Below are 26,623 nucleotides of genomic sequence, written 5' to 3' on the forward strand. Positions count from 1 at the left end.
AGAGGAACCCCTGCGGGGGAGGTGAAGATGTCCTCGTACTCCTCCACGACCTTGTCCATCTGTAGTTGTCGTGTAGAGGGGCCTTGTCTGGAGGTCGTGGCCACCGTCTTCTTCTTTCCTTGAGGGCATATCATCAAGAAATTTTTTTTCCCGGTTTTGGAAATGAGCTTACTGCATTGTTTTGCAGTAACCAAAGAGATGGCGGTAGGCGGTGCTACCTTTGGTATCCTGTACAACTTATTTCCCAAAGTAATAATAACAGCGTGAGGCCTTGACTCATATACAACATGTCGCTTCCACAAGTATGGTTGGCCTAATAATACGTCACAAACATCAAGGGGAGCAATGTCACACAACACCTCATCCATGAAGGGCTTGATGTTGTATGGAAGGCGACATTGCTGGCTCACGTGAAGATCCCGTCCTTAGTGAAGCCACCTGATGGTGTACAGTTGTGGATGTGCTGTGGTTGGTAAGCCTACCCACTTCACGACCTCTGCCGAAATAAGGTTCTTTTGGCTCCCGCTATCAATAATGAACTGTAGCGGGGAGCCCTTTACCCACATCTGGGAGTGGAAGAGGCGCTCCTCCTCCTCTGGATCTTTGGGTTCCTCCTTCTGGATCTTCGTGGTGGCAACGGTGGTGTTGGGCTTTGCATCGATAATCTGCTTCCCTTTGTCATTCCCCTTATTGGGTTCTGACTTAGAGTCTAAACATGCATCTGATTCCGAAAACTTTAGCTTGGCCACTAGTGACTGCTTGGCCTGACACTCACTTGTGTTGTGAGTGGAGCTCTTATGGAACTCACACCACTTTCCCGTGTCCTTCGGCTTCGCGGTGTTGTCCTTTGCTTGTGGCTTTGGCGGGTTGTCCTGGGCCACCCCGCCTTGGCTTTGTCCTTTGTTCAGCGGTTTGGGGGCGCCTTTCCCTTGCTTCGGATTTGCAGATCCAAAGTCTCGCTTCTTCTGTTTAAACTTCTGCTCGATCTTGACAGCGTATCGGTACGTCGTGCTGAGCGAGGAGATGTCCAGGAACTCCATCTCGTCCTGGATGTACCTGTGTAGGCAGCCGCGGTATTTGAGTACCAAATGCAGCTTAGAATCCTTGATACCCAACTTCATGTGAAGGGTATGAAAAATATTGGTAAACTTCAACACGTCTTGGTCCCTTCCCTGTCGCTGCGTGGTCCACTTTATGTATTTATCCTCATAGCTTTTGATAGGGTAGTACTGCTCCTTGATGGCATTCCGGAATGAATTCCAAGTGGGTGCGGCTGAAAAAAGTGAGGCCGTACTTTCATCCTTCTGTTCGCAATAGGTTTCCCACCAGTCCTTGACGTGGGGGGCGGCTTTGAGAAGAGTGAAAGTAATCTTTTCCCGGCCAGAAAAATCATGAATAGAAAAATACCCTTCTAGCAGAGTTAACTAACCATTTATCTACAACGTTTGCCTCTATCTGACCTTCAAATATGGGAATGTCAAAGTTAACTTGTACCTTAAAGGGTGTGGCGCTTCTAGAGTAGTTACTGGAAGTAGATGTGTCGCCCCTGGGTAGCCGTTGAAGGATTTGGGCAAAGTTGTCCATCATCACGTTCCTTTGTCGCTCAAGGGCTTCTTCGAGCAGGATTTTGATAGGATCTTCTGCCCCCTCGTCTTTCTTTTCATCCGCCATGGAGGCCGTCAGGATTTGCGAGGCTGGTCTTGTAAAGGTTTGACCAGTTCAACCCCTAACTCCTTATATCCTGACCTCGTTGGGGACATGCAAAGAAAAACAGAGAAAGAGCATACCGCTCTGATACCACTGATCCGGATTTAAACAGGAACGCAACAAATTACAGAGATAACCATAAATACAGAGATGCAGCAGAAATAATACTTCATTTCATTAATGTAAAACACTGAAATATGCTTACAAACAGAAATGGAAATAAACTAGCTCGGGCGATGGTAGCTTATCTCTGAGGAGAGATGTGGCGGCTACATGCCGCTCAATTGTTTTACAATGAGGCTCGAAGGCCTATTTATTGTTGAGAAACAATGGAAAACCCTAAACATCCAAAACCCTAACCTTAGGAGATGAAGCGCCAAACTATGGGCCCTGTTTTGGGTAAATTGGTACATCAACTTCTCGGTGTCGTAACTTTGGCATACGATCTCTGTTTGACGCATACAATACCTTGTTAGAAAGATCTATCCGAAGACTACAACTTTGAGATGGACCAATGTTGCTCCTAGTTTTCCCAAAAAGCATCGTTTAGGGCCTCAAAACGGCTTCGGAAGTTCAGGACCCGAAAAATTGCCAAAATAGCAAATTGTGCTACAAATAAGGAAACTGAAAAACTGAAAGAAACAATGGTGGGGGTCCAAGTGGAATTGGCGTGTGGCCACCAATATCCACTTGGACAACGAAAGAGAATTGTCCAGGCACAAAGAAGTAGCAAAGTGACCAGGTTAGTCTGAGGTTTGAAAAGCACGGGGACCCTATTCTCTAGGTCCGCGGGTTATCATCCAGGCAATTTAGACTCCCATTGTAGTAAGCCAGAATTGCACAATAGACATTAAATTAATATAGTCCACTTGGTTTTTTTTGGTTAATATAGCATAGTTACAGTTGGATCTGGTTTCTAAACTATTGGCATTGCAAATCAGAATATTTTGGTGGATAATTGGTTGGATAAGGACCTTTTGTTACGTTGGCTAGTCAACCCTCGGTCATTGTGATTTTTTGAGCACTATATTACTGTTGAATTTTTATATTTGTATACAAAAGAAATTCCACTGTTTATGAATACTTCTGTTTATGATTTATGGAATGAAACCCTAACCAAAATAAAAACCCTAAAGGCAAAACATCCCTTTGGTATACTACATATTTCAATTTTTTCACTATTTGGGTTGCACACATAATGATGGATGACATTAATTCTATTGTATATGTTTAAGGTATTTCAAAATCAAGAAGCATTACAATTGGCACCACAATTGGTCTTGAAGGGAAAAACACCAAAGGGAAAAACACCAATCACAAGCACATCCCTTCTAACATCAGGCACCATAGTCGGCCTTGCGAGGCAAATTGCTAATCAAGCTACATTCCTTCAAATGCCAGGCAACACCATTGGCCTTGAAGGGAAAATACTAATTACAACCACATTCCTTCAGACATTAGGTATGACAGTCAGTCTTGAACGAAAAACCACTAACCACAAGCACATTCCTTCAACTAAGTTGCTGTGACAAGCGTGTATTATTTTCTCAAACTTACCTAGGACATGCACCTAGCACCAACCACTTATTTGTGACTCGAAGAGAATTGAACCTTGGTGGGGTGATTGGACATTGTAACATCTCCTTGTTCTACCCTTGCTACTGTGACGACCATACAATGTGGAGAGAACCACGACTGAATGAAATTAGTATTTGATATTATTAATTAAACTTAATTAATTAAATTATGCAACTGAAGGTTGGACTACCTTACGGATCCTTGTTTGAGGGAAGATTGTCGAGATTTGCTTGCTGCCTTGAAAAGCCATACCCTTATTCGTGAATTGAATGCAGGAGTGTTTTGGTGTTGGGAAAAGTCATGCCTCTGATTGAGTTATTAATGAGATGCGAGTGGGCTAATTTTATAGTCGGGAGACTTTCCCACTGATTGTGGCATGAAGAGGCAAGATGTCTATTTCCCCTCTGGCAGCATGGAGAGACAAGCGTGCTTATGAAGTCATCGTGGGAAAGCGGTGCCTTCTTGACTGAAGCAAGAGACGTAGAAGGTGGTGACGCTGAGATATATATGCGTACACCACAATAGATAAGAGTATTCGCGTCCATCCTTGCCATCTAGGTTCAAGCTGAGATATATATGCGTACACTCTTAACAGATTAGAGTATTCACATACTTCCTTTCCATCCATGTTCAAACGACCAATATCTAACACAAATTCTTGTTGTGTCCTGTTGCTCCACCTCTCGAACAAACTCCCTTCATGCCATCTTTTTTTGGAAATTTCCCTAACAACGGAGAGCAGAAAATGTATCTTTTTTTTCATTCGTGCCACCTTCCATTGGACAACATTTTGCCATTCCTCATTCATGCAGTCCTTGTCCCACCAATCCCTAGTTGAGAGTAGTTCAATCACGTCATTCCTTTTCACCTTGGTCAGGCCTTTATTGCATCAACCCATTCGTACCATCGCTGTTACTCATATGGGGACTATCGTTGGTAGATCTCATTCACACTTTCTTTTATCGCACTAGTTCTCTTGCAAACCTCTACTACCCATCAACTCTTGCTCTTTTGGTTTGATAACTAGAGCTCCTTCAAAGCTCTTGCTGATTTCTATAGTTGTGGAAGGTCTTCTATCCTCGTATCTTAACTAGAACAACCTTGTTTTGCCTCTTTAGGAGGTTGCATGTGACATGCGGAGTTTGCATATTTATTGCATGCGACATGCGGAGTTTGCATGTTTACTGCATGCGACATGCAAAGTGTGCAAGTGGGTTGCATGCTAGATGCAGAGTTGCATGCATGTAGATGAGTTACATGTGGCCTGCATGAGATATGCATGTAATGCAAGCTAAATTTATAACTGGTACTAGAGTTAAAATAAATAAATCTAAAGATAAGAAAAATAATGAAAAATAAGTAATTAATCTTCAGTTTACTTGACGAGTTAATTTCGCCGTCAATCTTAGCTTAGAAAAGTTATAAATTGAGGCTATGTGTTGAAGTGAGGACACAATTGATTAGCACGAGTTGGAGATTCAGTGATAGAGAGTATCTGGATAGAGAACGAGTTGTGAGGTTGAGCTCACTATAGCAAGACCAAGAGTGAATTGATCAACAAAGAGGCTGAGTTTCTCAAGGGGCCGAGAGAGGGCCAAATGTGCTTGAGCAGCAGGCCAAGTCATCTAGAGGCTAAGTTAGGTAGAGTTCCTTGAGCAATAGGGCATGTTTTTCTCAAGGGTCGAGAGGCTGAGTTTTTTCTTATGCGCTGAAGGAAATTAATTGGGCCACACATGTGGGTTGAGAGGGCCGAGTGAGGGTTTTGAGGTGGAAATTATTTCTGTGTAATCGATGTAACAGATTCATGTATATGTTGTAAGAAATCTTGCTCCTAAAGCTAAATAAAAGAGCCCAATGTTTGTAGGTTTTCCCCTCATTGGAGTTTCTTGGTTATACTTTTGTTATTTTATTGACGTGATTGGTTTCATGTGAATTTGCTTTTGCTATTTATTGTTGTTAATTAACCTAGAGTATTGGTTGTTGCAAATTAGATAGATAACATTTATTTTGGTTCTATTTTGTGAAAATTTGTTGAGCAGTTAATTTGTACTTAGTTTATAAAAATTTATAACATGGTATCAGAGCTCTAAAATTTGGATACGAAGCCAAGGATATTTGACATAGGTTTTAGGAAAAAAAATCAGATTTTAGTTTTCAATCTTTTAGGGTTTTATTCTACAATGGCAACCAATGTTCGATATGAGGATAGGCTTGAGGGCGCTTCGAACTACTTGTATTGGAAGGTTCAAATCACTTCTTTTCTCGAAGAGAGTAGGTTGTGGGCCTATGCAAGTATAGAAGTGGTTCCACTAGCGAATGATCCCATTGCCCTAGATCTGCATGAAGTTAGAGAGGCTATGATGCAGAGGATTATCCTTGATGGTGTTAAAGATCATTTGATACCCAATCTATTGGAGAAAGACACTACAAAGATGTGGGATGCACTTTGCACTCACGAAGCTATATTAGAGCAACTATCAGACTCGAAAGATGATGCTCGAGGACAAGTTGCATGGCCCAAGAATGTCCAAGGGCAAGAGTGTGATATCTTACTTGTCTAGGATAACACAACTTAGGGACGAGTTCGCTGTTTTTGGAGAGATGATTGCTAAGGAGGAGCTAGTGTGTATAGCCTTGAATGGCTTTACGGAGCTCTTGGAGGTCTTTGTCAAGTGTATTATGGATTGGGATCAACTACTCAATTGGGCAAGGCTTTGGGATGATTTCGTTTAGGAGGAGATCCGAGAAAGTGGTTAGTGGGGAGATCCAAAGAAGAAGTTTGAAGAAGAGGAGAACCTTGCTCTTGTAAGCAAGGGTACGCAGAAGGCCAAGGAAACGCTAAGCGAGGGGTCCAAGAGTGGAAAGAAGAAAGATCTGAGTAAGGTGATGTGTTTTTGTTGCCATTAGTTGGGTCACTCTACTAGTTAGTGCCCAAATAAGAAAAACAAGGGCAAGTAGAAGAAGCAGGTTGCGACTACTGCAGTGGTGGGAAAGTTTGCAACACAATTTGAGAGTGAGTTTTAACTCATTGCTTGTCTCTTGGGTTCAGTTGCCAACAATGTGTGGTGTATTGGCAGTGGGGCTTCTTGCCACATGACAAGAGTCAGACAATATTTCACCATGTTGGAGGATAAGGAGTTGGATTTTTGTATTAAGCTTGGAAACAATGCCAAGTACCATGTTGCTGGTATTGGCATGGTCAAGTTTCAAAGGGAGTCCAACAAACCCCTGTTGGTGGAGGACGTGTTGTATGCCCCTACTATTGAAAAATGTTACTAGTATCGGTCTTCATAATTGTACTTGAGTCATGATATAATGTATTTGTAAAAAAGAAAAGAAAAAATATTGTAATTATTTTTTACTTAAGCATGGGTTTCATGCTTTGTTTTTAGGTCAAAATCACCAATTGTGTGCTCTATGGTTTATATTTTGAGTCAAAGTCAAAGTCATGATGTAATAGACCCCTACTGGGCTTCATAAGTCAAGAAAGAATTATTATTTTGTCATGTAAACCCTTCCTCCATCAAGTTGGCCTCAAGCACCTCATGTACATCAAGTTGGCCTGCCCTTCATCAAGTCGACCCCATTAAGGAAGCTACATCGACTATATATATATATATATATATATATGAGCAGTGCAACTCGACTATCCAAGGATGGGAATTGGATCTGCAACTCATTTGAAGATCTCGATCTAAAGTTTCTAATGAAAAGGATAAGTATAAGGAGCCTCTTTCATTTGGAAGATCAAGAATATTTATAGCGAAGAAAGGAGGGACTCTTATGAAGCAAAAGAAAGCAAGCTTTTACTTGTTCTTATGTCACATATGTGAAGATAGGGCTATTGCAGGACAAAAATACTATAAGCCGAGAATCTCGAAATAGAAGGATGGACGAGACCTCAATCATGAAGACATTGACTTTGATTTTTGCTAATGTTGACAAAAGTTTGAAGAGGCTGACTTGATGGATTGGAGGAGGTCATTGTCTTGGTCTAAAGGTCTTGGTTGTCTCATTTGATTTGGTTCTGAAGAAGAAAAGAAGAATTTCTGGGTTTTACCCTATGAGAGGGGTTTTACCCTGGCTGAGTGCCTACATCTTGTGTTCTCCTCTTGTCTTTGTGATCTTCATAGTTTTGGCAATTGTCTTGATGATGAATATATAATAACAAAGAAGAAGTAATAACTAATCACAAGAAATTGTCAAGCGAAAGAGAAATCAAATTATTAAGAAACCCTAATAAGTTGCCCTAAGGATTTCTCAACATGGGATCAAAGCTAATCTTAGTGAAACAAAGCAGTTAGAAGATCACTGTTGGTTGGAAAAACTAGAGTTTCAAAGCTACAATTGAAGGGCGAGGCATCTAGAAGGAAGACCAAACTCATATAGTATATTTATGGGCATGATTATAAAATTTTACCTTTGCAATTAGGCTGCAGACCTGAGAGATTAGGGCCACAAACCTGAACTGGAAAGCCATAACAGCAAGAAGAGTTGACCAACAATCTTGGAAATCAAAATAGGTAGGTTATAAGCTGAGTCAAGGCAGAGATCATTAAAAGAAAAAGCGAAGTGATATGTTATGTATGAAGTTAAGATTTACCTCAAGTTCTAAAGGCTCTATATATTATTACAAAAGTAATCGAATCACAAGATTAGGATATTCAACCCCATTTTCAAGCAACGTAACCACTTATCAAAATTTTCAAGCAACGTAACCACTTATCAAAAGAACCAAGATCAATCTGTTTAGACGCATTAAAGGAACATAATAAACTATGCAACTATATATATAAGTTCCAAAGTGTAATATTCCTAATTAGCCATGGCTAATTGGAATATTCGATTTTGCTCAATTTTTCCTTCTATAGTTATTTATAAATAAAAAGGTGAGGAAAAGGGGGACATAACTCACCTTAGAATAAAGTCACTTCCTAGTAGCACAACGTTGTGACTTAAAGGGGAGCCAAGGGGGCCAAAGGACCACGCAGAGATGGGGGCCCAGGCAGACACTTGGAGGGACTACGCAGATGGGAAGGAACACGTGGCAAGAAAGGCATTGCATTGGAGGAGGTGGGCCTTGGGATTGAGAGAGGCCAACGCTATAAAGGAGAGGGGAGCCTCCTCATTTTGTCATTCGATTATGTGCATATGAGCTAGTCACTTCGACTTAGAGCACGCTGGCTGTTTAGTTGGTCTGCAGCACTGTTTAGTGCATCGAGTGTCTCTGTTTGGAGATCTCACCCTTAGCCCCAGGGGACTTCGAGTGCCTACTCGGGCAAGGTAGTTTCAACAGTTTTTAGCAGGAGGATTGATCTTTGGAGGGAGGAGGAACTGAGCATTTTGGATAACTGCGCAGTCTTGAGAGAGGGACGCAGTTCTTTTTGTGGGAGTTCCGGATTGAGGGTTTGCGGAGGATTTGAGCTGGGAGATTGAGTAGGGGATCAGCCCTTGCATATTGGAGGATTTTGGCAGATTTTCAGGTAGAGTGTTGGAGGATTCTATTCAGTGGCAGCGCAAAGCCTTTAGGGATAACGTAGATCTCCAAGGGGGGTGATTTTCGAGGGTCAGCTATTTCAAAAAACTTTTTGGGTTTTTCTGGGTTTCTTGAGTAGAGTCTGATTCCAGAGTTTCAGCGTTTTCTGAGGAGGGGAATAGCCCCAAATCCTTATTTGATTTCCAGCAGTGGTAGCAGCGTGGCAGTTCTCCAGCAGCTTGGACGTAGTTCAAAGAGAGGCCATTCCTTTGCTATTCTGAGTGTATTTCTTCACTTGCCTCGTGCAAGTCGAGGTGCTACCTGTCTGATCACCTCTTGTACTCTTTCCATTACTCAGTATAATAAAATGGTTTAGCATTTCTCTTTGCGTTTCTTGAGTATCTGCTTATATTTCATGTTCACGTTATTATATGTTGTACCATTGTTATTTTTATCATTTTGAGTTTCCCGGTCACTATATCATTTGGACGTATTTGGTTGGAGTTTGCTTGGGTTTGAGGGATATCCCGGAAACGGGATATTACACAAAGCCTCAATAGTGACATGAAGGCCGACCTCCAAGGATAACAATGTTTGATCTGTTTTGAGAAAACTAATTTAGCGAAGCTCATTAATCCTACAATTTGTGGAACATTGAAAAGAATCTACATTTCTTGTGAAATATGTATCTAGTCCTATTGAAGAAAGTGAAAGAAGATTCTATCGTTGAGCAAAACGTATCTCAGAAGAAAGCAATCTACAACAGTGAAGAAGAAATTGTTCAATTGTCTTGCTCCAACATATGGAAAAATACTTGAAGATTTCATTAAAAGTCAATTATTATTATTATTATTATTCTTTATGTTTTTGTCATCTAACAACATGTTTTCAGTTTGCAAGAATGAGCAACAAGCAACATCAAAAACAAAGGTATATAATCTTGAGTTATGTATAGCATGTTTTGGAATCTAGCGTAAAATGTTTAGTTACTTAGATTGACAAGTTCTCATTGTGTTAAAGGTTGTTAATATCTAGGATTGTAAACCCTAGATAGTATATATATGATAACTTCATTCATTTGTTCCCTATTAGAGACTCTATCTCATAATGCCTAAGGTTTATAAGCAGTAAAAGGTGCATGATAATCCTTTGCAAAACAGAATTAAATGATGTTTAGTTTTTGACATATTTCTCTTCAGAGCTAGTAAGGGTTTGTACTTAAATCCCTTGGAATCCATTCTCCAAAAGGAGTAATGGAAACCCCAGATAATCATCACACTATTGTACTTGTATATTTTGGTTGTGCTTGTCAATATTGCAGGGAGACAGGCTGATCTTAAGAATGGAGACTTGGATCCTTGGACACTTTAATAAAAGTGGACTCATATGGCAATAAGGAAACCCTACAAGGTTTGTAAAAGGAGCAACTCAAGGTTTGTTTAAAGACCACATAATTTATAGCTAGTCTTCCTCACATAAAACGTATGATCATTTTTAAATTTGCTTTGGATTACTAACCTTGTATGTCTAGGGTTTGCTATAGAATCTTTAAGATTCTATATTGTTAGGGTGTTTAGTCTCTAGATTGAATCTACCCTTGTCATACTATCTTCTACTGTTTGTTCATTTTGTAAAACCCTAACCTTTTGATGCTTGGGGTATGCTGTCATTAGTGATGAAACCCTAGTCTACTTAGGGTTTGTTGATTGATATCCTAATCTCTTAATATATGAAACCCTAGCCTTTTTAGGGTTTTTGTTGATGTTTATGGTATATGATGAAACCTTAAATCTCTAAGGTTTGATGAATTAGGGTCTATGACAAAACCCTTGTAATAATTAATGAAAGATCTTAGGAATGAACCCTAGGTATATGTGCTTCCACATGATTGAAACCTTAGCTTGGTCAAAATGGTTGAATATCTAACATTGAAGTTTTTATGTTTGTATCTATGGTTTACGACAAAAACCCTGGTAGAAATGGATATGAGCGCATGATAATGAAACCTTAGATGTAAAATGCTTTCGCTATGATTGAATTTAGTTACTAATATCTAAAGTTTAGTTTTGGTAGAGGAATCTAGGATTTGTGACAAAACCCTAGCATAGATTGCTGTGAAAGTCTAGGGCATGAAAAGTGTAACCCTTGTTGATTGTAAACCTAACTAGGTTTAGGTTTTGATATCTAAAGTTTGATTTATTATGCTCCCATTGTGTCGACATGCTAACCCTATATTGATAAAGTTGACTTCATGCTCTATATTTGTGCTTGGTTGAACTTGTTGAAGATTTGCAGGTACATAATCTTCAAGATGTTGAAGATGCTTACTTATACTTGATGATGACTTGATGATGATGTTGAGCATGATGAAAAGAGGGAGCTATAAGAATCTTGGTAACATTAAAGTATACATTGTTAATGACCTTATTGCCAAGTGAGGATAAAAGGAATGATGTTTTGTAAGGTTGAAGTTCTCTGATGGTGTGATAATGTGAAAGAAAGAGCCTGTGTAATTTGTCCCCTAGTAGAGAAGAAGCTTGGATAAAGAAAGTGTATATCTCCCTAGTTGAGAGGGAGCTTGGTTGAAGAAAAGTAAAATTCCTCCATAGTTGAAAACATGATGTGAAGGCCATGAGGATGTTTGAGATCGGAGAATAGCTAAAGCACTACAAATGGTTATTCGTGATTAATAAAGTTGTGATTGATGAAGTTGTGAACAAAAATTGGATGTTTTGGAAAGTGCTAAGGCTGAGTTTGGTGCTGGAGAAATTGAAGAAGGAAGCTTTTGTCGAAATGTGCTTGGATATTGTGATAACCTAAGCAACATCTGAATAGTTGAAGACTCCAGAGATTGTGCTAGCATACATATTGGAAGTATGGATACTGGTTGGGGTTGTGAACAGGTCGCTGATGTGTTGACAAAATCTCTTACCCACAAGAAGTTAGTTTTAGGAGCATGCTCAGATTGGTGGATGTGTTGATCTCTTCTTGAAAAGTTGGTGTATTAAATGTCTCTAATTTGGTTGAGAGGGAGAGATGAAGTACCGTAAAACTGCCTGTATGATGATGGTACTTAGGAGGACATTGTGGCCTGGTTAATGTTGATATCTCAGTTGATGTCTAGATCCCAGAGGGAGGGTATCGGTTGGAGCTTCGGTTTAGTGTCGATACCTAGATCCCTGTAAGAGTTGGTGTGAGGGCATGGAGGCCTAGATGGTATCATACTAGATGGATACCAAGGTTGTAGCTTGATGGTACCTATAGTGGCAAATGCCTAGATGACACCTTAGTCCTTGTTGGGAGGATACCTTGGCAGTGAGGGTATCCTAAGCATTGCATATGCTCTTGTATTCTTCTTGGAACATTTCAAATTGAAGTCAACCTTGTACCAAGTGAACAATTATGAATACCTCCCTAGTTAAGAGGGAGTGTTGAAAAATGTAACTAGTATCCGTCTTCATAATTTTACTTCGAGTCATGATATAATGTATTTGTCAAAAGAGAAAAATTATTGTAATTTTTATTATTATTTAAGCATGGGTTTTATGCTTTGTGTTTTGGTCAACAGAACCCATTGTGTGCTCTAGGGTTTATGTCTTGAGTTAAAGTCAAAGTCACGATGTAATATTGGGCTTCATAGGTCAAGAAAGAATTATTATTTTGTCATGTAAACCCCTCCTCCATCAAGTCGGCCTCAAGCACCTCATGTACATCAAGTCAGCCCCATTAAGGAAGCTACATCGACTATATATATATACGACTATATATATATATATATATATATACGACTATATATATATATATAAGCAATGAAACTCAACTATCCAAGGATGGGAATTGGATCTGCAACTCATTAGAAGATCTCGATCTGAAGTTTCTGATGAAAAGGAGAAGTATAAGGAGGCTATTTAATTTGGAAGATCAAGAAGATTTATGGCAAAGAAAGGAGAGACTCTTATGAAGCAAAAGAAAACAAGTTTTTACTTGTTCTTATGCCACATATGCGACAATAGGGCTATTGCAGAATGAAACTACTATAAGCCGAGAATCTCTGAAATAGAAGGAAGGACAAGACCTCAATCATGAAGACTTTGAATTTGATTTTTGCTGATGTTAACAAAAGTTTGAAGAAGCCGACTTGATGGATTGGAGGAGGTCATTGTCTTGGTCTAAAGGTCTTGGTTGTCTCATTTGATTTGGTTCTAAAGGAAGAAAAGAAGAATTTTTGGGCTTTCCCCCAGGAGAGGGGTTTTGCCTTAGCTGATTGCCTACATCTTGTTTTCTCCTGTTGTTTTTGTGATCCTCATAGTTTTGGCAATTGCCTTGATGAGGAATATATAATAACAAAGAAGAAGTAATAACTAATCATAAGAAATTGTCAAGTGAAAGAGAAATCAAATTATTAAGAAACCTTAATAAGCTGCCCTAAGGATTTCTCAACACCTACCATGTAGGTAGTATTGGCACAATCAAGTTTTAGAGGGAGTTCAGTAAATCCCTATGGTGGAGGATGTGTTGGATGTCCTAGGGATTACGAAGAACTTGATATCAGTTTCTACTCCGGAAGACAAGGGTTACATCATGACCTTTGAAGGGGGAAATTCTATATTTGTTCCAAGGATTCCAAGGTAGCGGAAGTGATTGGAGTTAGGTACAACAACTTTTTTCGGTTGCAGTTTGAGCTAGTGCATGCATTGGTGAGCAACAATAAAGGGCTAGGAGAATTGTGGCGCAGGAGGATTGCCCACCTTCACCATGGAGCACTTAATGTGCTTAAGGAGATAGTTATGGAGTTTCCTGTGATAAAGGTCAAGAATCATGAGGTGTGCGAACGTTGCATGCTGGGGAAATATGCCAGACCAATTTTCCGAGCAATGGCTCTAGGTCCAAAAGGATTTTGGATCTATTACACTTAGATGTGTGTGGGCCCATGTCAAGGTAACCTTGAGTGGATACAAGTATTATGTTACCTTCATTGATGATTTCTCTAGGAAGACCTGGATATATTTTCTGAAGAATAAGGACAAGGACTTTAGTAGGTTCATGGATTTTAAGGCTCTCGGGTGTTAATGAAGTTTTGCTTCTACCTTTATTGCCACTTTTATCTTCACCACCTTCCAAACCTTCCTTATGTTCATATAATAGGTCACTATGACTATGATTTCTATCCTTTTCTTCTCTCACTTTCCTATTACCCACCAACACCATGAGAACCAAAACTGGAAGTGTAAATGTTAAAATTTGCAACTAGGGCCAAACTCTATGTGGGTCATCTTATTAATGGCAGCTGATATTTTTCTTGGATCCCTCTCATCGAGAGGTGTAGGATTGATCTAAAGATCATCCGATTCCGATAAGTATTCATAGAGATATGAATTTATTTGTGTTATGGGATAATTCGTCAAGGTCGGCCAACAACCAAATAACCCCCACATGTGCTCAACGTTTTAGTATAAAAGGAGATGACTTGAGAATCATTTTACACACACTTCTCTCTCGATTTCTCTCCACTTGTCTTGGGTTTTAGTGTGAGAGAAATCTAGGAGGAAGAAGCCCTAGACGTTGGAGGAAAGGAAGCTACCCTAGCCGCAACAAAGAAGATAGGCCAGCGAAGCTATGGAAGGGATCTACGTTGACCTAAAGGAGCTCATGGAAGAAGTTTAACACAGCTATGGAGGAGGCCTTAACAAGCCCTAGTTGCAATCCTAAATCAGCCCTAACGCTGTCCTAAATCTGCCCTAACCTGGTTGATCTAAAGCCTATTCATTCTGCCCTAAACACTGGTCTATCCTGCCCTACCCATAGGTCCATGATGCCCTAGCCGCAAGCCACTTCAAGTGACTGAATTGTTGGATGGAGGGCTAAGGATTTAGGGCCGAGAGGGCAAGCTGCAAGGCCGTGCAGATGAGGAATAAACGCTGGAAATCAAGTGACAGTTTGGGCACGTTGAGGAGACCGAAAGCTACAACAAGTTAGGTCGCAGGCCATAGCAAGCTGTTGGAATTAATCTAGGGCTGCATTGAGATGGACAGACCCTCAAGAGGTCAACGTGGTATGAAGGAGCCTCTCCTAGGCATGGCCGCGACACTAGAGGGCTAGTCATGCTTAACATTGGGACAGAAAGCATGGTGCTGCAAAATTGGGACAACAACATTGTACAACAATGCAAATTGGGACAGCAAACATGGTGCTGCAAAATTGGGACAACAACATAGTACAACAATGCTACATTGGGACAGCAAGCATGGTGCTGCAAAATTGGGACAGCAACATGGTACACCAATGCTACATTGGGGCAGCAAGCATGGTGCTGCAAATTGGGACAGCAGATGGTACAACAATGCTTCAATGGGACAACAACGAGCATGGTGTTGCAAACACAATGGGACAGCATGGTAAGCATGGTGCTGCAAACACATTGGGACAACAATGGTACATGATGCAGTACAGTGATGGGTACAACCATGATTGGTAAAGCATGATGGGATGCAGCATAGTAGTGATGGGTGCAACATGGTGCAACACACTGAGGTGCAGCGTGATGATGAGGAGCAACACAATGATAGGTGCCGCATGGTGATGGAGTCACCGGGGAGAATCAGTGGAAGCAGCATATCTTCAACTGAGTTCAACTACCTCATGTATCATCTACTTAGAGATGATCTATGCTCTTATTTAGATAAGTCAAAGTATTGAATTCTGTTGTATATGTACTATCTTTCTCTCTCTCTGCTGAACTATTAATGAACATATAAGAAGAATTGATCAAGGGTTTCCCCACATTGGGGTTTGTCCCTGGCTAGCGCCACATCTTGTGTCCTCTTGTCTTGGCTTGTCTTCTGCGATTTATGTTTATGTTCTATCTGCAGTTTACTTTAATGCTGATGTGATTGCTAATCTGGAAAAGATATTGAGCTAACTATGAAAATTGAAATAAATTGCTCTAATCATAGAACATATCTAAAATTAACATGGAATTAGAGCTGAGGTGAAGACAATGCCCAAGCAAGAGTGAAAGAGCAATCACCGAAGACAATTGTGAAAGGACAAAAGGATCAGTGGATTCCTCATCCCTCTTCAAATTCACTGAGGGTGAAATGGAAGCAGAGATTATTATCAGAATGGCGCAACAGAAGCTTCTGATGGCCTTCCTACGGATCACTTCATTGGGAAGTCCGGATCTAAGCGTGGAAGGAAAGACAGATGCCTTGTTTGTAATAAGTTCGGCATTATGCGAAGGAGTGTCTGAATGGTAGGGACACATCTCTTGATGAAGATAACAATCATTCCAAGGACATCTTCAATGATCGAAGGAATGACAGGTAATGTAGGTCATCAAGGAAACGACCAACTCTTCAAGAAAGCAAGGAACCCCAGGTATGAAGAATCAAATGTTGTTTTTGATAAGATAAAGAAGCGTTATCTTGTATTGGCCCTCTCCTTTAGATTCTGTGGGAATCTAGCTTATTGATTATAGTGCTTCAAGGCACTTCATCGAATAGAAGGGTGACCTCTCTAATTTAGTAGAGATGGAAACAATCATGGGATTATACTTGGAGCCGATGCCACCTACCTCGGAAAGGGTGTAGGGAATATTACCCCTCAATTGAATAAGGGTAACTCGATTCATTTACAGAATCTCTTTTATGTACCTGATCGCAAGAAGAACCTGGTGTCCATTTCGGCAATGGAAGTCAAAGGCTACAGGGTGGCATTCATCGATGGAAAGGTACGTGTTTGAAAATGAAATTTTCAAAGATGCTTTTACTCATGGGTTCAAGGTTGGCAATTTGTATCAAGTTGCAGGATGGTCCATTGGGGACCATGTCAGTTGACACATAGCATCGGAGGTCTGTGAGTCAGATGATGACAAAGATGCCTGAATTCAAAAGGAGCATGAAGGTACATGTTTGAGATGTACCGAAGGAAAATCTTACAAGGGGACCATTCCACTCATGTAGCAGGTCCACAGGTTGGGAACAACCTGAGGAGGTCTGAGATTCATGATCGGGAATCTCATGTGTGCAGGGGGAAGAAAGCCCTCTATGGATTGTAGCAAATCACCTCGGGTTTGATATGAGAGGATTGATAGCTGTCAAATGAAGACGAGATTCACTAAGAGTGAAGCCGATCCAAACCATTGTTTGAAGGTTGTGGATGATAGACCTCTCATACCGACACCTTCTGAGAACGACCTATTTCTGACTGGTGCAGACTCTCTCACTTGCAGAAGTAAGAGGGAGTTGGATTCCAGATGTGGAATGCTAAACTACGAGCCCATGACTACCTCGAGGATATTAACTTTCAAAAGTTATATGGTGGTGACGCCGAACCAGCTTTGGGAAATGCCTCTGAGTTTCATAAACTCATTTGCATTGATGTTCTTGGTGAACTTTTGTCCGGATAAATGTTTTGCAGTTAGCATGGTGAGCTCATTTTTGGTTGAGCCTCATTGGATTGGTGCCAAGAATCTTCTGAGATATCTTTAGGGCACAATCTCTCATGGATTGAGATACACTGTCGGAAATATGAAGCTGCATGATTATTCGAATGCTGACTGGGTAGCCATTGTGGAGGATCACTAGAGCACTTCTTAGTGCTGGTTCTTTTTGGGTTCTGCTTTGATATCCTGGATGAGCAGGAAGCAGAAGTCGGTTGCTAGAAGCATTGCCGAGACTGAATACACAGCCACGAGTATGATCTCGTATGACGCTGCCTAGTTGTGGAAGCTCTTCAGTGAGCTGTTTGTACACATGATGAATACCACCGTGATCCTTTGTGACAACCAGGGGGGATTCGATTGTTGAGGAATCCCATATTCAATGATTGCTCCAGCAGATAGACATCAGATACTACCTTATTTGGGATATGGTAAATCAATGAGCAAGGAGGCTCCATCGCATTGAGATTGATGTACAAGTCACAGACATTTTGTCAAAGCCCCAGGGAAAGGTCAAATCTGTGACTTTCCTGAACGACTTGGAGTCGTTGAGAGACCTTTGTATAAGGGTTCTGCATGTTGCATGCATTGAGCTCTGGGAGCTTTGGAGGGCTTGGGGTACTTACTGGAGCAACACACGACCATAGGGCGACTCACCCTCCCCTAATGGTGCACTGTGTACAGGGTGAATAGCTCAGCCTTCCGCTGTGATACCCCGAGGCGACTTTGGGACAGGATGATTCGTTCTCCTGTGAGCCAAGATGATTAGTTCCCCTGTGGGACTGTGTGATTAGTTCTCCTGTCGAGGCATCCTACTAATGAATCTGGGACTCATGGGAAGTATCTCTCATTTGATCAATGAGTAGGGAAATGGGGTTAGGGACCATTAGTAGTACTATTGATGGACGCATCGTCGTATCTACCATACTCCCTATGTTAGGATGATCTCCATTGATCTGGGATCAGTATGAGTGGTTTGAGACACTCTTTTGTGATATTGATCTGGGATCAATGAAACTGACTTCGGGTCAGTAAGAGTGGTATGACACACTCTCTTCATATGAAAATGACTTCAGGTCAGTAGAGAATGGTATGAGACATTCTCGATCAATTCTTCTTCTTCATGGTTCAGCAGAGCAGAGCAGAGTTCAGTAGAGCAGAGTAGCGCAAGGCACTCATGGCAGAGATAGTACAGTTGGACATATGGATCAACGGATGGAATTCTCCCTAGTTGAGAGGGAGTGTTAAAATTGGCAACTAGGGCCAAAATCCATGCGGGTCATCTTATTAATGGCAGTTGATATTTTTCTTGGATCCCTCTCATCAAGAGGTGTAGGATTGATCTAAATATCATCCGATTCCGATAAGTATTCATGGAGGTATGATTTTATTTGTGTTATGGGACAATTCGTCAAGGTTGGCAAACAACCAAATAACCCCCACATGTGCTCAACGTTTTAGTATAAAAGGAGATGACTTGAGAGTCATTTTACACACACTTCTCTCTTGATTTCTCTCCACTTGTCTTGGGTTTTAGTGTGAGAGAAATCTAGGAGGAAGAAGCCCTAAACGTTGGAGGAAAGGAAGCTGCCCTAGCCGCAACAAAGAAGACAGGCCAACGAAGCTATGGAAGGGATCTACGTTGACCTAAAGGAGCTCATGGAAGAAGTTTAACACAGCTATGGAGGAGGCCTTAACAAGCCCTAGCCGCAGTCCTAAATCAGCCCTAACGCTGTCCTAAATCTGCCCTAACCTGGCTGATCTAAAGCCTATTCATTCTGCCCTAAACGCTGGTCTATCCTACCCTAGCCATAGGTCCATGATGCCCTAGCCGCAAGCCACTTCAAGTGACTGAATTGTTGGATGGAGGGCCAAGGATTTAGGGCTGAGAGGGCAAGCTGCAAGGCCGAGTAGATGAGGAACTAAACGCTGGAAATTAAGTGACTGTTTGGGCACGTTGAGGAGACCGAAAGCTACAGCAAGCTAGGTCGCAGGCCATAGCAAGCTGTTGGAATTAATCTAGGGCTGCATTGAGATGGACAGACCCTCAAGAGGTCAACGTGGTATGAAGGAGCCTCTCCTAGGCATGGCCACAACACTAGAGGGCTAGTCATGCTTAACATTGGGACAGCAAGCATGGTGCTGCAAAATTGGGACAACAACATGGTACAACAATGCAAATTGGGACAACAAGCATGGTGCTGCAAAATTGGGACAACAACATCGTACAACAATGCAAATTAGGATATCAAGCATGATGTTGCAAAATTGGGATAGCAACATGGTACAACAATGCAAATTGGGACAACAAGCATGGTGCTGCAAAATTGGGACAACAACATGGTACAACAATGCTACATTGGGACAGCAAGCATGGTGCTGCAAATTGGGACAACAGATGGTACAACAATGCTTCAATGGGACAGCAGCAAGCATGGTGCTGCAAACACAATGGGACAACATGGTAAGCATGGTGTTGCAAACACATTGGGACAACAATGGTACATGATGCAGTACAATGATGGGTACAACCATGATTGGTAAAGCATGATGGGATGCATCATAGTAATGATGGGTGCAACATGGTGCAGCGCACTGAGGTGCAGCATGATGATGAGGAGTAGCACAATGATAGGTGCCGCATGGTGATGGAGTCACTGGGGAGAATCAGTTGAAGCAACATATCTTCAACTGAGTTTAGCTACCTCATGTATCATCTACTTAGAGATGATCTATGCTCTTATTTAGATAAGTCAAAGTGTTGACTTCTGTTGTATATGTACTATCTCTCTCTCTTTGCGGAACTATTAAAGAACATATAAGAAGAATTGATCAAGGGTTTCCCCACATTGGGGTTTGTCCCTGGCTAGCGCCACATCTTGTGTCCTCTTGTCTTGGGTTGTCTTCTGCATTTATGTTTATGTTCTATCTGCAGTTTACTTTAATGCTGATGTGATTGCTAATCTGGAAAAGATATTGAGCTAACTATGAAAATTGAAATAAATTGCTTTAAGCATAGAACATACCTAAAATTAACAGTAAACCACAAGAACAACATTTTCCTCAATTCTTAGTCGAACAACTTGCAATAGAATGGGGGAGAAGAAAGAATGGGAAAGGCTAGGAGAAGAGGAAAAATCCTCAAACAAACAACACAAGGATATACAGAAAGCAACAAACGATGGTTTTTGGCCTTACCTCTTTAGCTATTTAGCTATTTGCAGTGTAGAATGTGACTATGCCTGCCTTTGTTCTTTCCTGCATGCTCTCACATATTTGCATTCCTTAAAAACCAACAAGAAGACCAAGCTGCCCACTCTAAAGCTTAGGCACACAAATATGATTGAAATGAGGAAAATAATGAGAGAGAAGTGCTTTTATTCCCCCTTGAGTTTACCCTAAAACCTTACCCTACCATATGACAAAAATTGAAGAGAACAAAATGTGGAGCAGAGGACATGCTCTTCCCACTATTATAAATCACTTAAATAAGATTACATTGGAAACATCAGTAATAAATGACTGGAGTTAAACTCAACTTAAACTCAACTAACTCAAACTGAACTGGGACACTTGGAGGGATAGTTTTGACACCTAACAGGTGGTTGGAATTAGATTCTCCAACACTCCCCCTTAATTACAACCACATAAAATTTAATTAAGATACCTGCTGGTCTATGTCTCAGCTAGGTTTACAATTTAAAAATTGACTTCATCTTTTCTTCTTCTCTTTTTCTAGATTCTGTAGCCTCTAAATTGTTTCAACTTTTTCTCTTTGTTGTATCCTTCAAACCTCAGTTTCTTCATTTGTTGGTGCAGGTCTTCCATTTTTCTAGGCTGTCTAAGCATATCTTGGATTTCTTCAAAAAATGACTTGTATGTGGGCTGCTGCCACATATTATCTTCGGTAATGCTCTTTTCATCATCAATTTGCTGCAACATAAGATTATAATAAAATAATATTTCTTCAGGACTCCAATGCCTGAAAATTTCATTGATTTGATCGTCATTGATGTTGTCTTCAACATTCATTTCTGCAGCTTCTATGCAGACTTCATCTAGACATGGTGTTGCAAGCCATGTTTCAAGAAAATTTAACTGTTCTTCATAATTGTTTTGTTTACCTACACACTGAAAATCAACATTAGAATTAAAAATATTTGGAGAACCACATTGGTTCTGTTCCTTCTGCTCTGCAATGAGAGCTTTTTCCTGTTGTATTTCCAACTTTGTATCTGTCTCTGTTTTCTCTTTTTGGGCTTCCTTCTTTGCCTCTTCCTCTGTTTCTGTTTCTGTCTCTTTGACTTCTTTACTAACCCGTTAGAATTAAAAATATTTGGAGAACCACATTGGTTCTGTTCCTTCTGCTCTGCAATGAGAGCTTTTTCCTGTTGTATTTCCAACTTTGTATCTGTCTCTGTTTTCTCTTTTTGAGCTTCCTTCTTTGCCTCTTCCTCTGTTTCTGTTTCTGTCTCTTTGACTTCTTTACTAACCCGTGTTGCTGCAAACAGGTTGTCTTCCACTGTCTCACCAAATAGCATCACGTCAATATGATGTTTTTGCTGCATCACCTGCAACCATTTATCATTAGCCAACAATTCTTCATTAAATTTTACATCAACAATATTCTTTGCTGGATTCACCATAGTATCGACTGCTCCAATGGCAGTTTCATTGTCATCGGCAAGCTCTGTTGCCGGATTAACCAAATCTTCATTAGCAAGCTTTGTTGCTGGAATCATCATATTCTCATCAACAAGCTCTGTTGCTGGAATCGACATATCTTCATCAGCGAGCTCCATTGCTGGAAGCATCATATTGTCATCAGCAAGCTTTGTTGCTGGAATCACCTAATTTTTGTCCACTTGTGGCTGTGCATAGTGGGGTTCGTGAGCATCTATGTGCTCCTTCTCTCTTGCTTCTCCGACTTCTTCACAAACATCATCCACGTGTGACTGAGCATAGTGGGATTCAACAATCCTTTCATCTCGATGTAGATCTATTGATGTAGATTCACCTTAATCTTCAACTTCAATGCTCTCTCTTGCACTAAAACATCTCTCAAGAGTATCCCAAGCCTCTTTTGCTGTTTTGGCTTTTGAAATCAGGGGAAGAATGCTGTCATCGACAGATTCTTTTATGCATTTCAATGCAAAGGCATCCTTTTGCCTTTTCACTTCCAGATCTAAAAAGATCTCAAACATCTCATGTAGTCGCTTTGACTTTCTCAGCCTCTTGGCTTTTCCCATTTGTTGAGTGTTCACTGACTACAACTCAACAAGAAAAACAAACTATAGACATTGCATCTAATTGCAATAAAAATGCTTCTTGGCTTCCACAAACAAATAAGTCTACAAATTTTCACAAAAATTTACAGTGCCCAAAACTAATTGGAACAATGCTTTTTTTAAATAAACTTCAAAACATCTTTTCTTAAAAGATTCCATGGCCCTTTAGCAATACCACCATATTTATTATATAAGCCCCTTTCCTCAAACAAAACAAATGGTCCCTTTTAAAACAAATGTGAATGCTTCTCTTTTTTTTTTTTTTGGTATAAAAACGATCTTTGTTTTGTTAAAAAAAAAGTTTTGCGTATATCCCAATTTTTTTATCTCACATGGGCATTTTATCCCAAATACAATGCACTTTTCATTAAAACATCACATGGGCATTTTATATAAGACAAACCTTTTACCATTAGCGTTGGAATATCAAGCCACATTTCGTTGGAAACCAAAAACGTGTGCATTTCGCTTGACCTCAATTTGCTGCAACAGAATTTGGCTAACGCCCTTTCCGAGTCTCTGTGGCCGCGTGTGAGAGAAAACGCTGTAAGTTTTTTGAAACTAACGCGTTTTCTTGCTGTGGTGTTGAGCGTTAGTAACGCTAACGCATTCTACGAATTTCTGCGCTGCATTAGTACGCTCTCTTCAATGATGTAGGGTGCGTTAATACGCCAAAAATTTCTGAAAAAAAAATTCGGACTTCGAATTGAATTTTCTTCAATCAGTTTCCCCTTCGCCTTGCCGTAGCTGGCTTCTTGGTTCTCTTGCTGCTTCTTCGCAGGCTTCTTCAATCTTCTGCTGCTCTCTCAAAGAGGCTTACGCTTTCTCTTCACTCACTTTGCTGCTCTCTCACGGAGTCTTATGCAAACTCATCTCTCTCTTTTGCTCTCAAGGAGTCTTACACAGGCTGAGCTCTGATACCATGACAAAAATTGAAGAGAACAAAATGTGGAGCAGAGGACATGCTCTTCTCACTATTATAAATCACTTCAATAAGATTACATTGAAAACATCAGTAATAAATCACTGGAGTTAAACTTGACTTAAACTCAACTAACTCAAACTGAATTGGGACACTTGGAGGGACAGTTTTGATACCTAACAGGTGGTTGGAATTAGATTCTCCAACACCATACGCCCCACTTTTAATATAAAACTAAAAAAATATCATCCTCTCCATGGAAGTGTTAGGGTGGCTGAGGGAGCATACAGGGAATGCGGTTCTTGTATGGGAGTATGTGGGGTGAGCACATCACTCTGGATAGGGGCTGGGAGTGTGCCAAGCTCCCTCGGGAGCATCCTCCCTAAAATGCTCCCCTTAGAACATTTTAGGGAGTGTGTTCCCAAGGGTGCTTCCTATATGCTCTCGCTCAAAAGAACATTTGAGGGAGCATTCTCCCAAGAGCACTCCCTAAATACTCCTGGTTGGAGCACTCTTTTGGTCGAGGAACATGGTCTAGAAGGATCCTCCCGGTATCCTAGTCTAGATGCATTGAACTAGTTTCAGCAAGTTTGGTGCTTGGCAGTGAATTTTTTTTCCTAAAAGTGCTAGCTTTCGAAATTTTAGCTCACATGCTTATGTGCAATCCTGTTATTGATCAAAGCTAACTATTTTCCACTACTGGTGAACAGACTGCTTTTAATGTAACACACTTTGTTTGGTCACTCTGTTTTTGAGGTGCAACATCAGTGTGTCTGATTGTTCTGTATGCCTGTCCTATTGGTTGTTGCTTTTGCTTTTTTGCAGCTCTGAGATTAGCTTCCACTAATAATGAACATTTAACTTGCATGCAATTATATCTTCCATTCCCAAATGAATATGGATTCTACTGTTGATGTATACTTTGATAACCAGTGTCCATACATAAAAGGATGATAAGCCAGGTGGATTAAGAATAAGATAGAGATAGTAAACTATTAAACCCCCACTTCCAATGATAAACTACTTCTTTTGTTCTTGATGTCAAAGTTTCAAACCAATGAACTTTTTTCTTCCTGCTTTTCACAATTCAGTAAAATTAAGAATCTCAGTGTCAAGCACCTATTTTAATCAGTATTCAAGAGGCGGAGTAGACATCGTATCTTTTATTTGGCATATATTCTCCTCTAACAGACATTTATTTTAAAACAGATTCTCAAACTTGCGGCTGGTTAGAATATTTACCTTTATTATAATTATTAAATAGTCTAGCCAAATATTTCACAAAGGGACCATGCTGCACTGTATGAGACATATGGCAATGGCAGCTTAAAGGAAATGTGTTCTCTGATTGTGCGTTTCAAGTCAATGCCACGATTTTATTACACAATAGCAAGGCTGTAAATTTCTATCATTAGATCCTTGCAGTTTGTGCCAGTTACACTCATATTGAAATTTTGCATACCAAATCTGTGATTATCAGCCTTCCAACATGCAAAAATATGCCATGTATTGGGTTTCAAGGCGCAGAAGTATCCTGCATGCTATAATTTAATAACTTAAATAATTCATAATTTAAAGGAAATTATCAGTTTTTAAAGATAATGAGTTTCTTGGTCAAGTTGGTAAAGCAAATGTTGATGTACTGATGCATGTATTCTGTCATGCATATAAATTTAACTGAATTTTGTCTGTACAGTCCCGGTAATCATAACGTTCTATCATAATTTTACATGCCAAATCCATGATTGTCAGTCTTAGACAATCTTCCAACATGCAAAACTATGCTGTGTATTGGGTTTCAAGGAGCAAATGTGTGCTGCATGCTATAATTTGATAACCTAAATAATACATAATTCAAAGGAAAATAATAATTTCTTAAAGATAATGAGTTTCTTGGTCAAGTTTGAATCACTACTACTGGTAAAGAAAATGTTGATGTACTGATACATGTATTCTGTCATGCTTACGAATTTAACTGAATTTTGTCTCTACAGTGACGGCAATCATAATGTTCTATTGTAAAGTAGCACTAGCTCTTTGCTGGGCGGGAATCTTTAGTTTTACAGGTAAAGACTCTTCATTTTGTTGAAGTTGATTATCGAATTAATGGCATAGCTGTGAATTTGAAAGTATTTCAAGAGGGCTTTTTTTGTTGGAAATAAATGCAACGCCTCACATTTCTTTTTTTTCCCTTCAGTTTTGATCGTCCACAGCTCATTGAGAAAGATAAACAACCCAAAGAAACCTGTGCACAAAGAAAAGCATCATAAGTTGCAGCTGAGGAGGAAATAAGGATGTCTGGTTTTATTTTATAAAAGATATTTGGCCTCTTAGCTTATTTTGTTATTCTGTTAGAAGTTGAGAATATATGAATGGTGACTGAAGTAGTAAGAGTGTTGAGAAGAGTCCATGCGTTTCGAGCACATTCCACACTAAAGAAGCGAAAGTTAAGCCGATACAGAATTATTACGCATTTTCAGTTTACATCAATAGGATTGGCATGGTAGGAGAACATTCTATACTGGTTTTTTTTGATGGTGACTTTAATCCAGCAATGGCTGGAATGCCTTTGGCTTGGATCAGAAGCAATTGAAAAATTTGTGTAAATTGAACCTCACTCCACTCTCAGAGCTCTCCACATTAACGTGAAACTAGGCCACAAATGTAAGCCTCCTAGAAAAAACTGGTTGAAATTATTTTATGCTACGTTGCATCCATAATAATAACCAAGGCCACAAATGTAGGCCGCCTAGAAAAAGTTGGTTAAACTGAGTTTATGCTATATTGCGCCTATAATAATGGATGATAAATATTGTTTGGATGGTTCTAATGGATATTGTTATAAGTTATTTGGTTCTATAAAAATAATGATCAATGGGGCCTCGGGAGGTTTTCATGTTATATGGGTTAGGACACCCAAATTTGTTCTACTTATTTGGGTTTTGCCGGGTTTTGCCTCTATTTTTTTAACAATGGACACCATTCTATATTCCTCCCTGGGAGAAAGCATGTTGTGAATGGCCTGAAAGTTATTCAAGAAGATCCGATGGGTTAAGACCAATTTTCACGCTAATAGAAAAAAGCGAGAATAGTGGGAAAAATGTAAAGAATATTTTATTGTGATTGTAATATTGAAATATTGTCTTGAAACCATTGCTTCTCAACACGGCTAAACCTGCGGCAACCTATATCATCAAATCCGAAAAACATGT

General features: G+C 40.1%; 1 protein-coding gene across 1 annotated transcript in view; it reads left to right on the forward strand.

The window, feature by feature from the left end:
* The window catches only part of PRA1.H (prenylated RAB acceptor 1.H), a 48,075-nt gene extending 21,882 nt beyond the window's left edge, over nt 1-26,193 (forward strand). Inside the window, exons 3-4 of the mRNA XM_089458994.1 lie at nt 25,406-25,477; nt 25,609-26,193. Of these exons, the coding sequence (XP_089315120.1) occupies nt 25,406-25,477; nt 25,609-25,703 (167 nt within the window). The 3' untranslated portion in view covers nt 25,704-26,193. The remainder of the gene's footprint in view (nt 1-25,405; nt 25,478-25,608) is intronic.
* The last annotated feature ends 430 nt before the right edge of the window (nt 26,194-26,623 follow it).

Source organism: Pinus tabuliformis, chromosome 7, assembly GCF_031772625.1.
Source record: "Pinus tabuliformis cultivar Carrire ecotype Pingquan chromosome 7, CPIR1, whole genome shotgun sequence".
NCBI lineage: Eukaryota > Viridiplantae > Streptophyta > Pinopsida > Pinales > Pinaceae > Pinus > Pinus tabuliformis.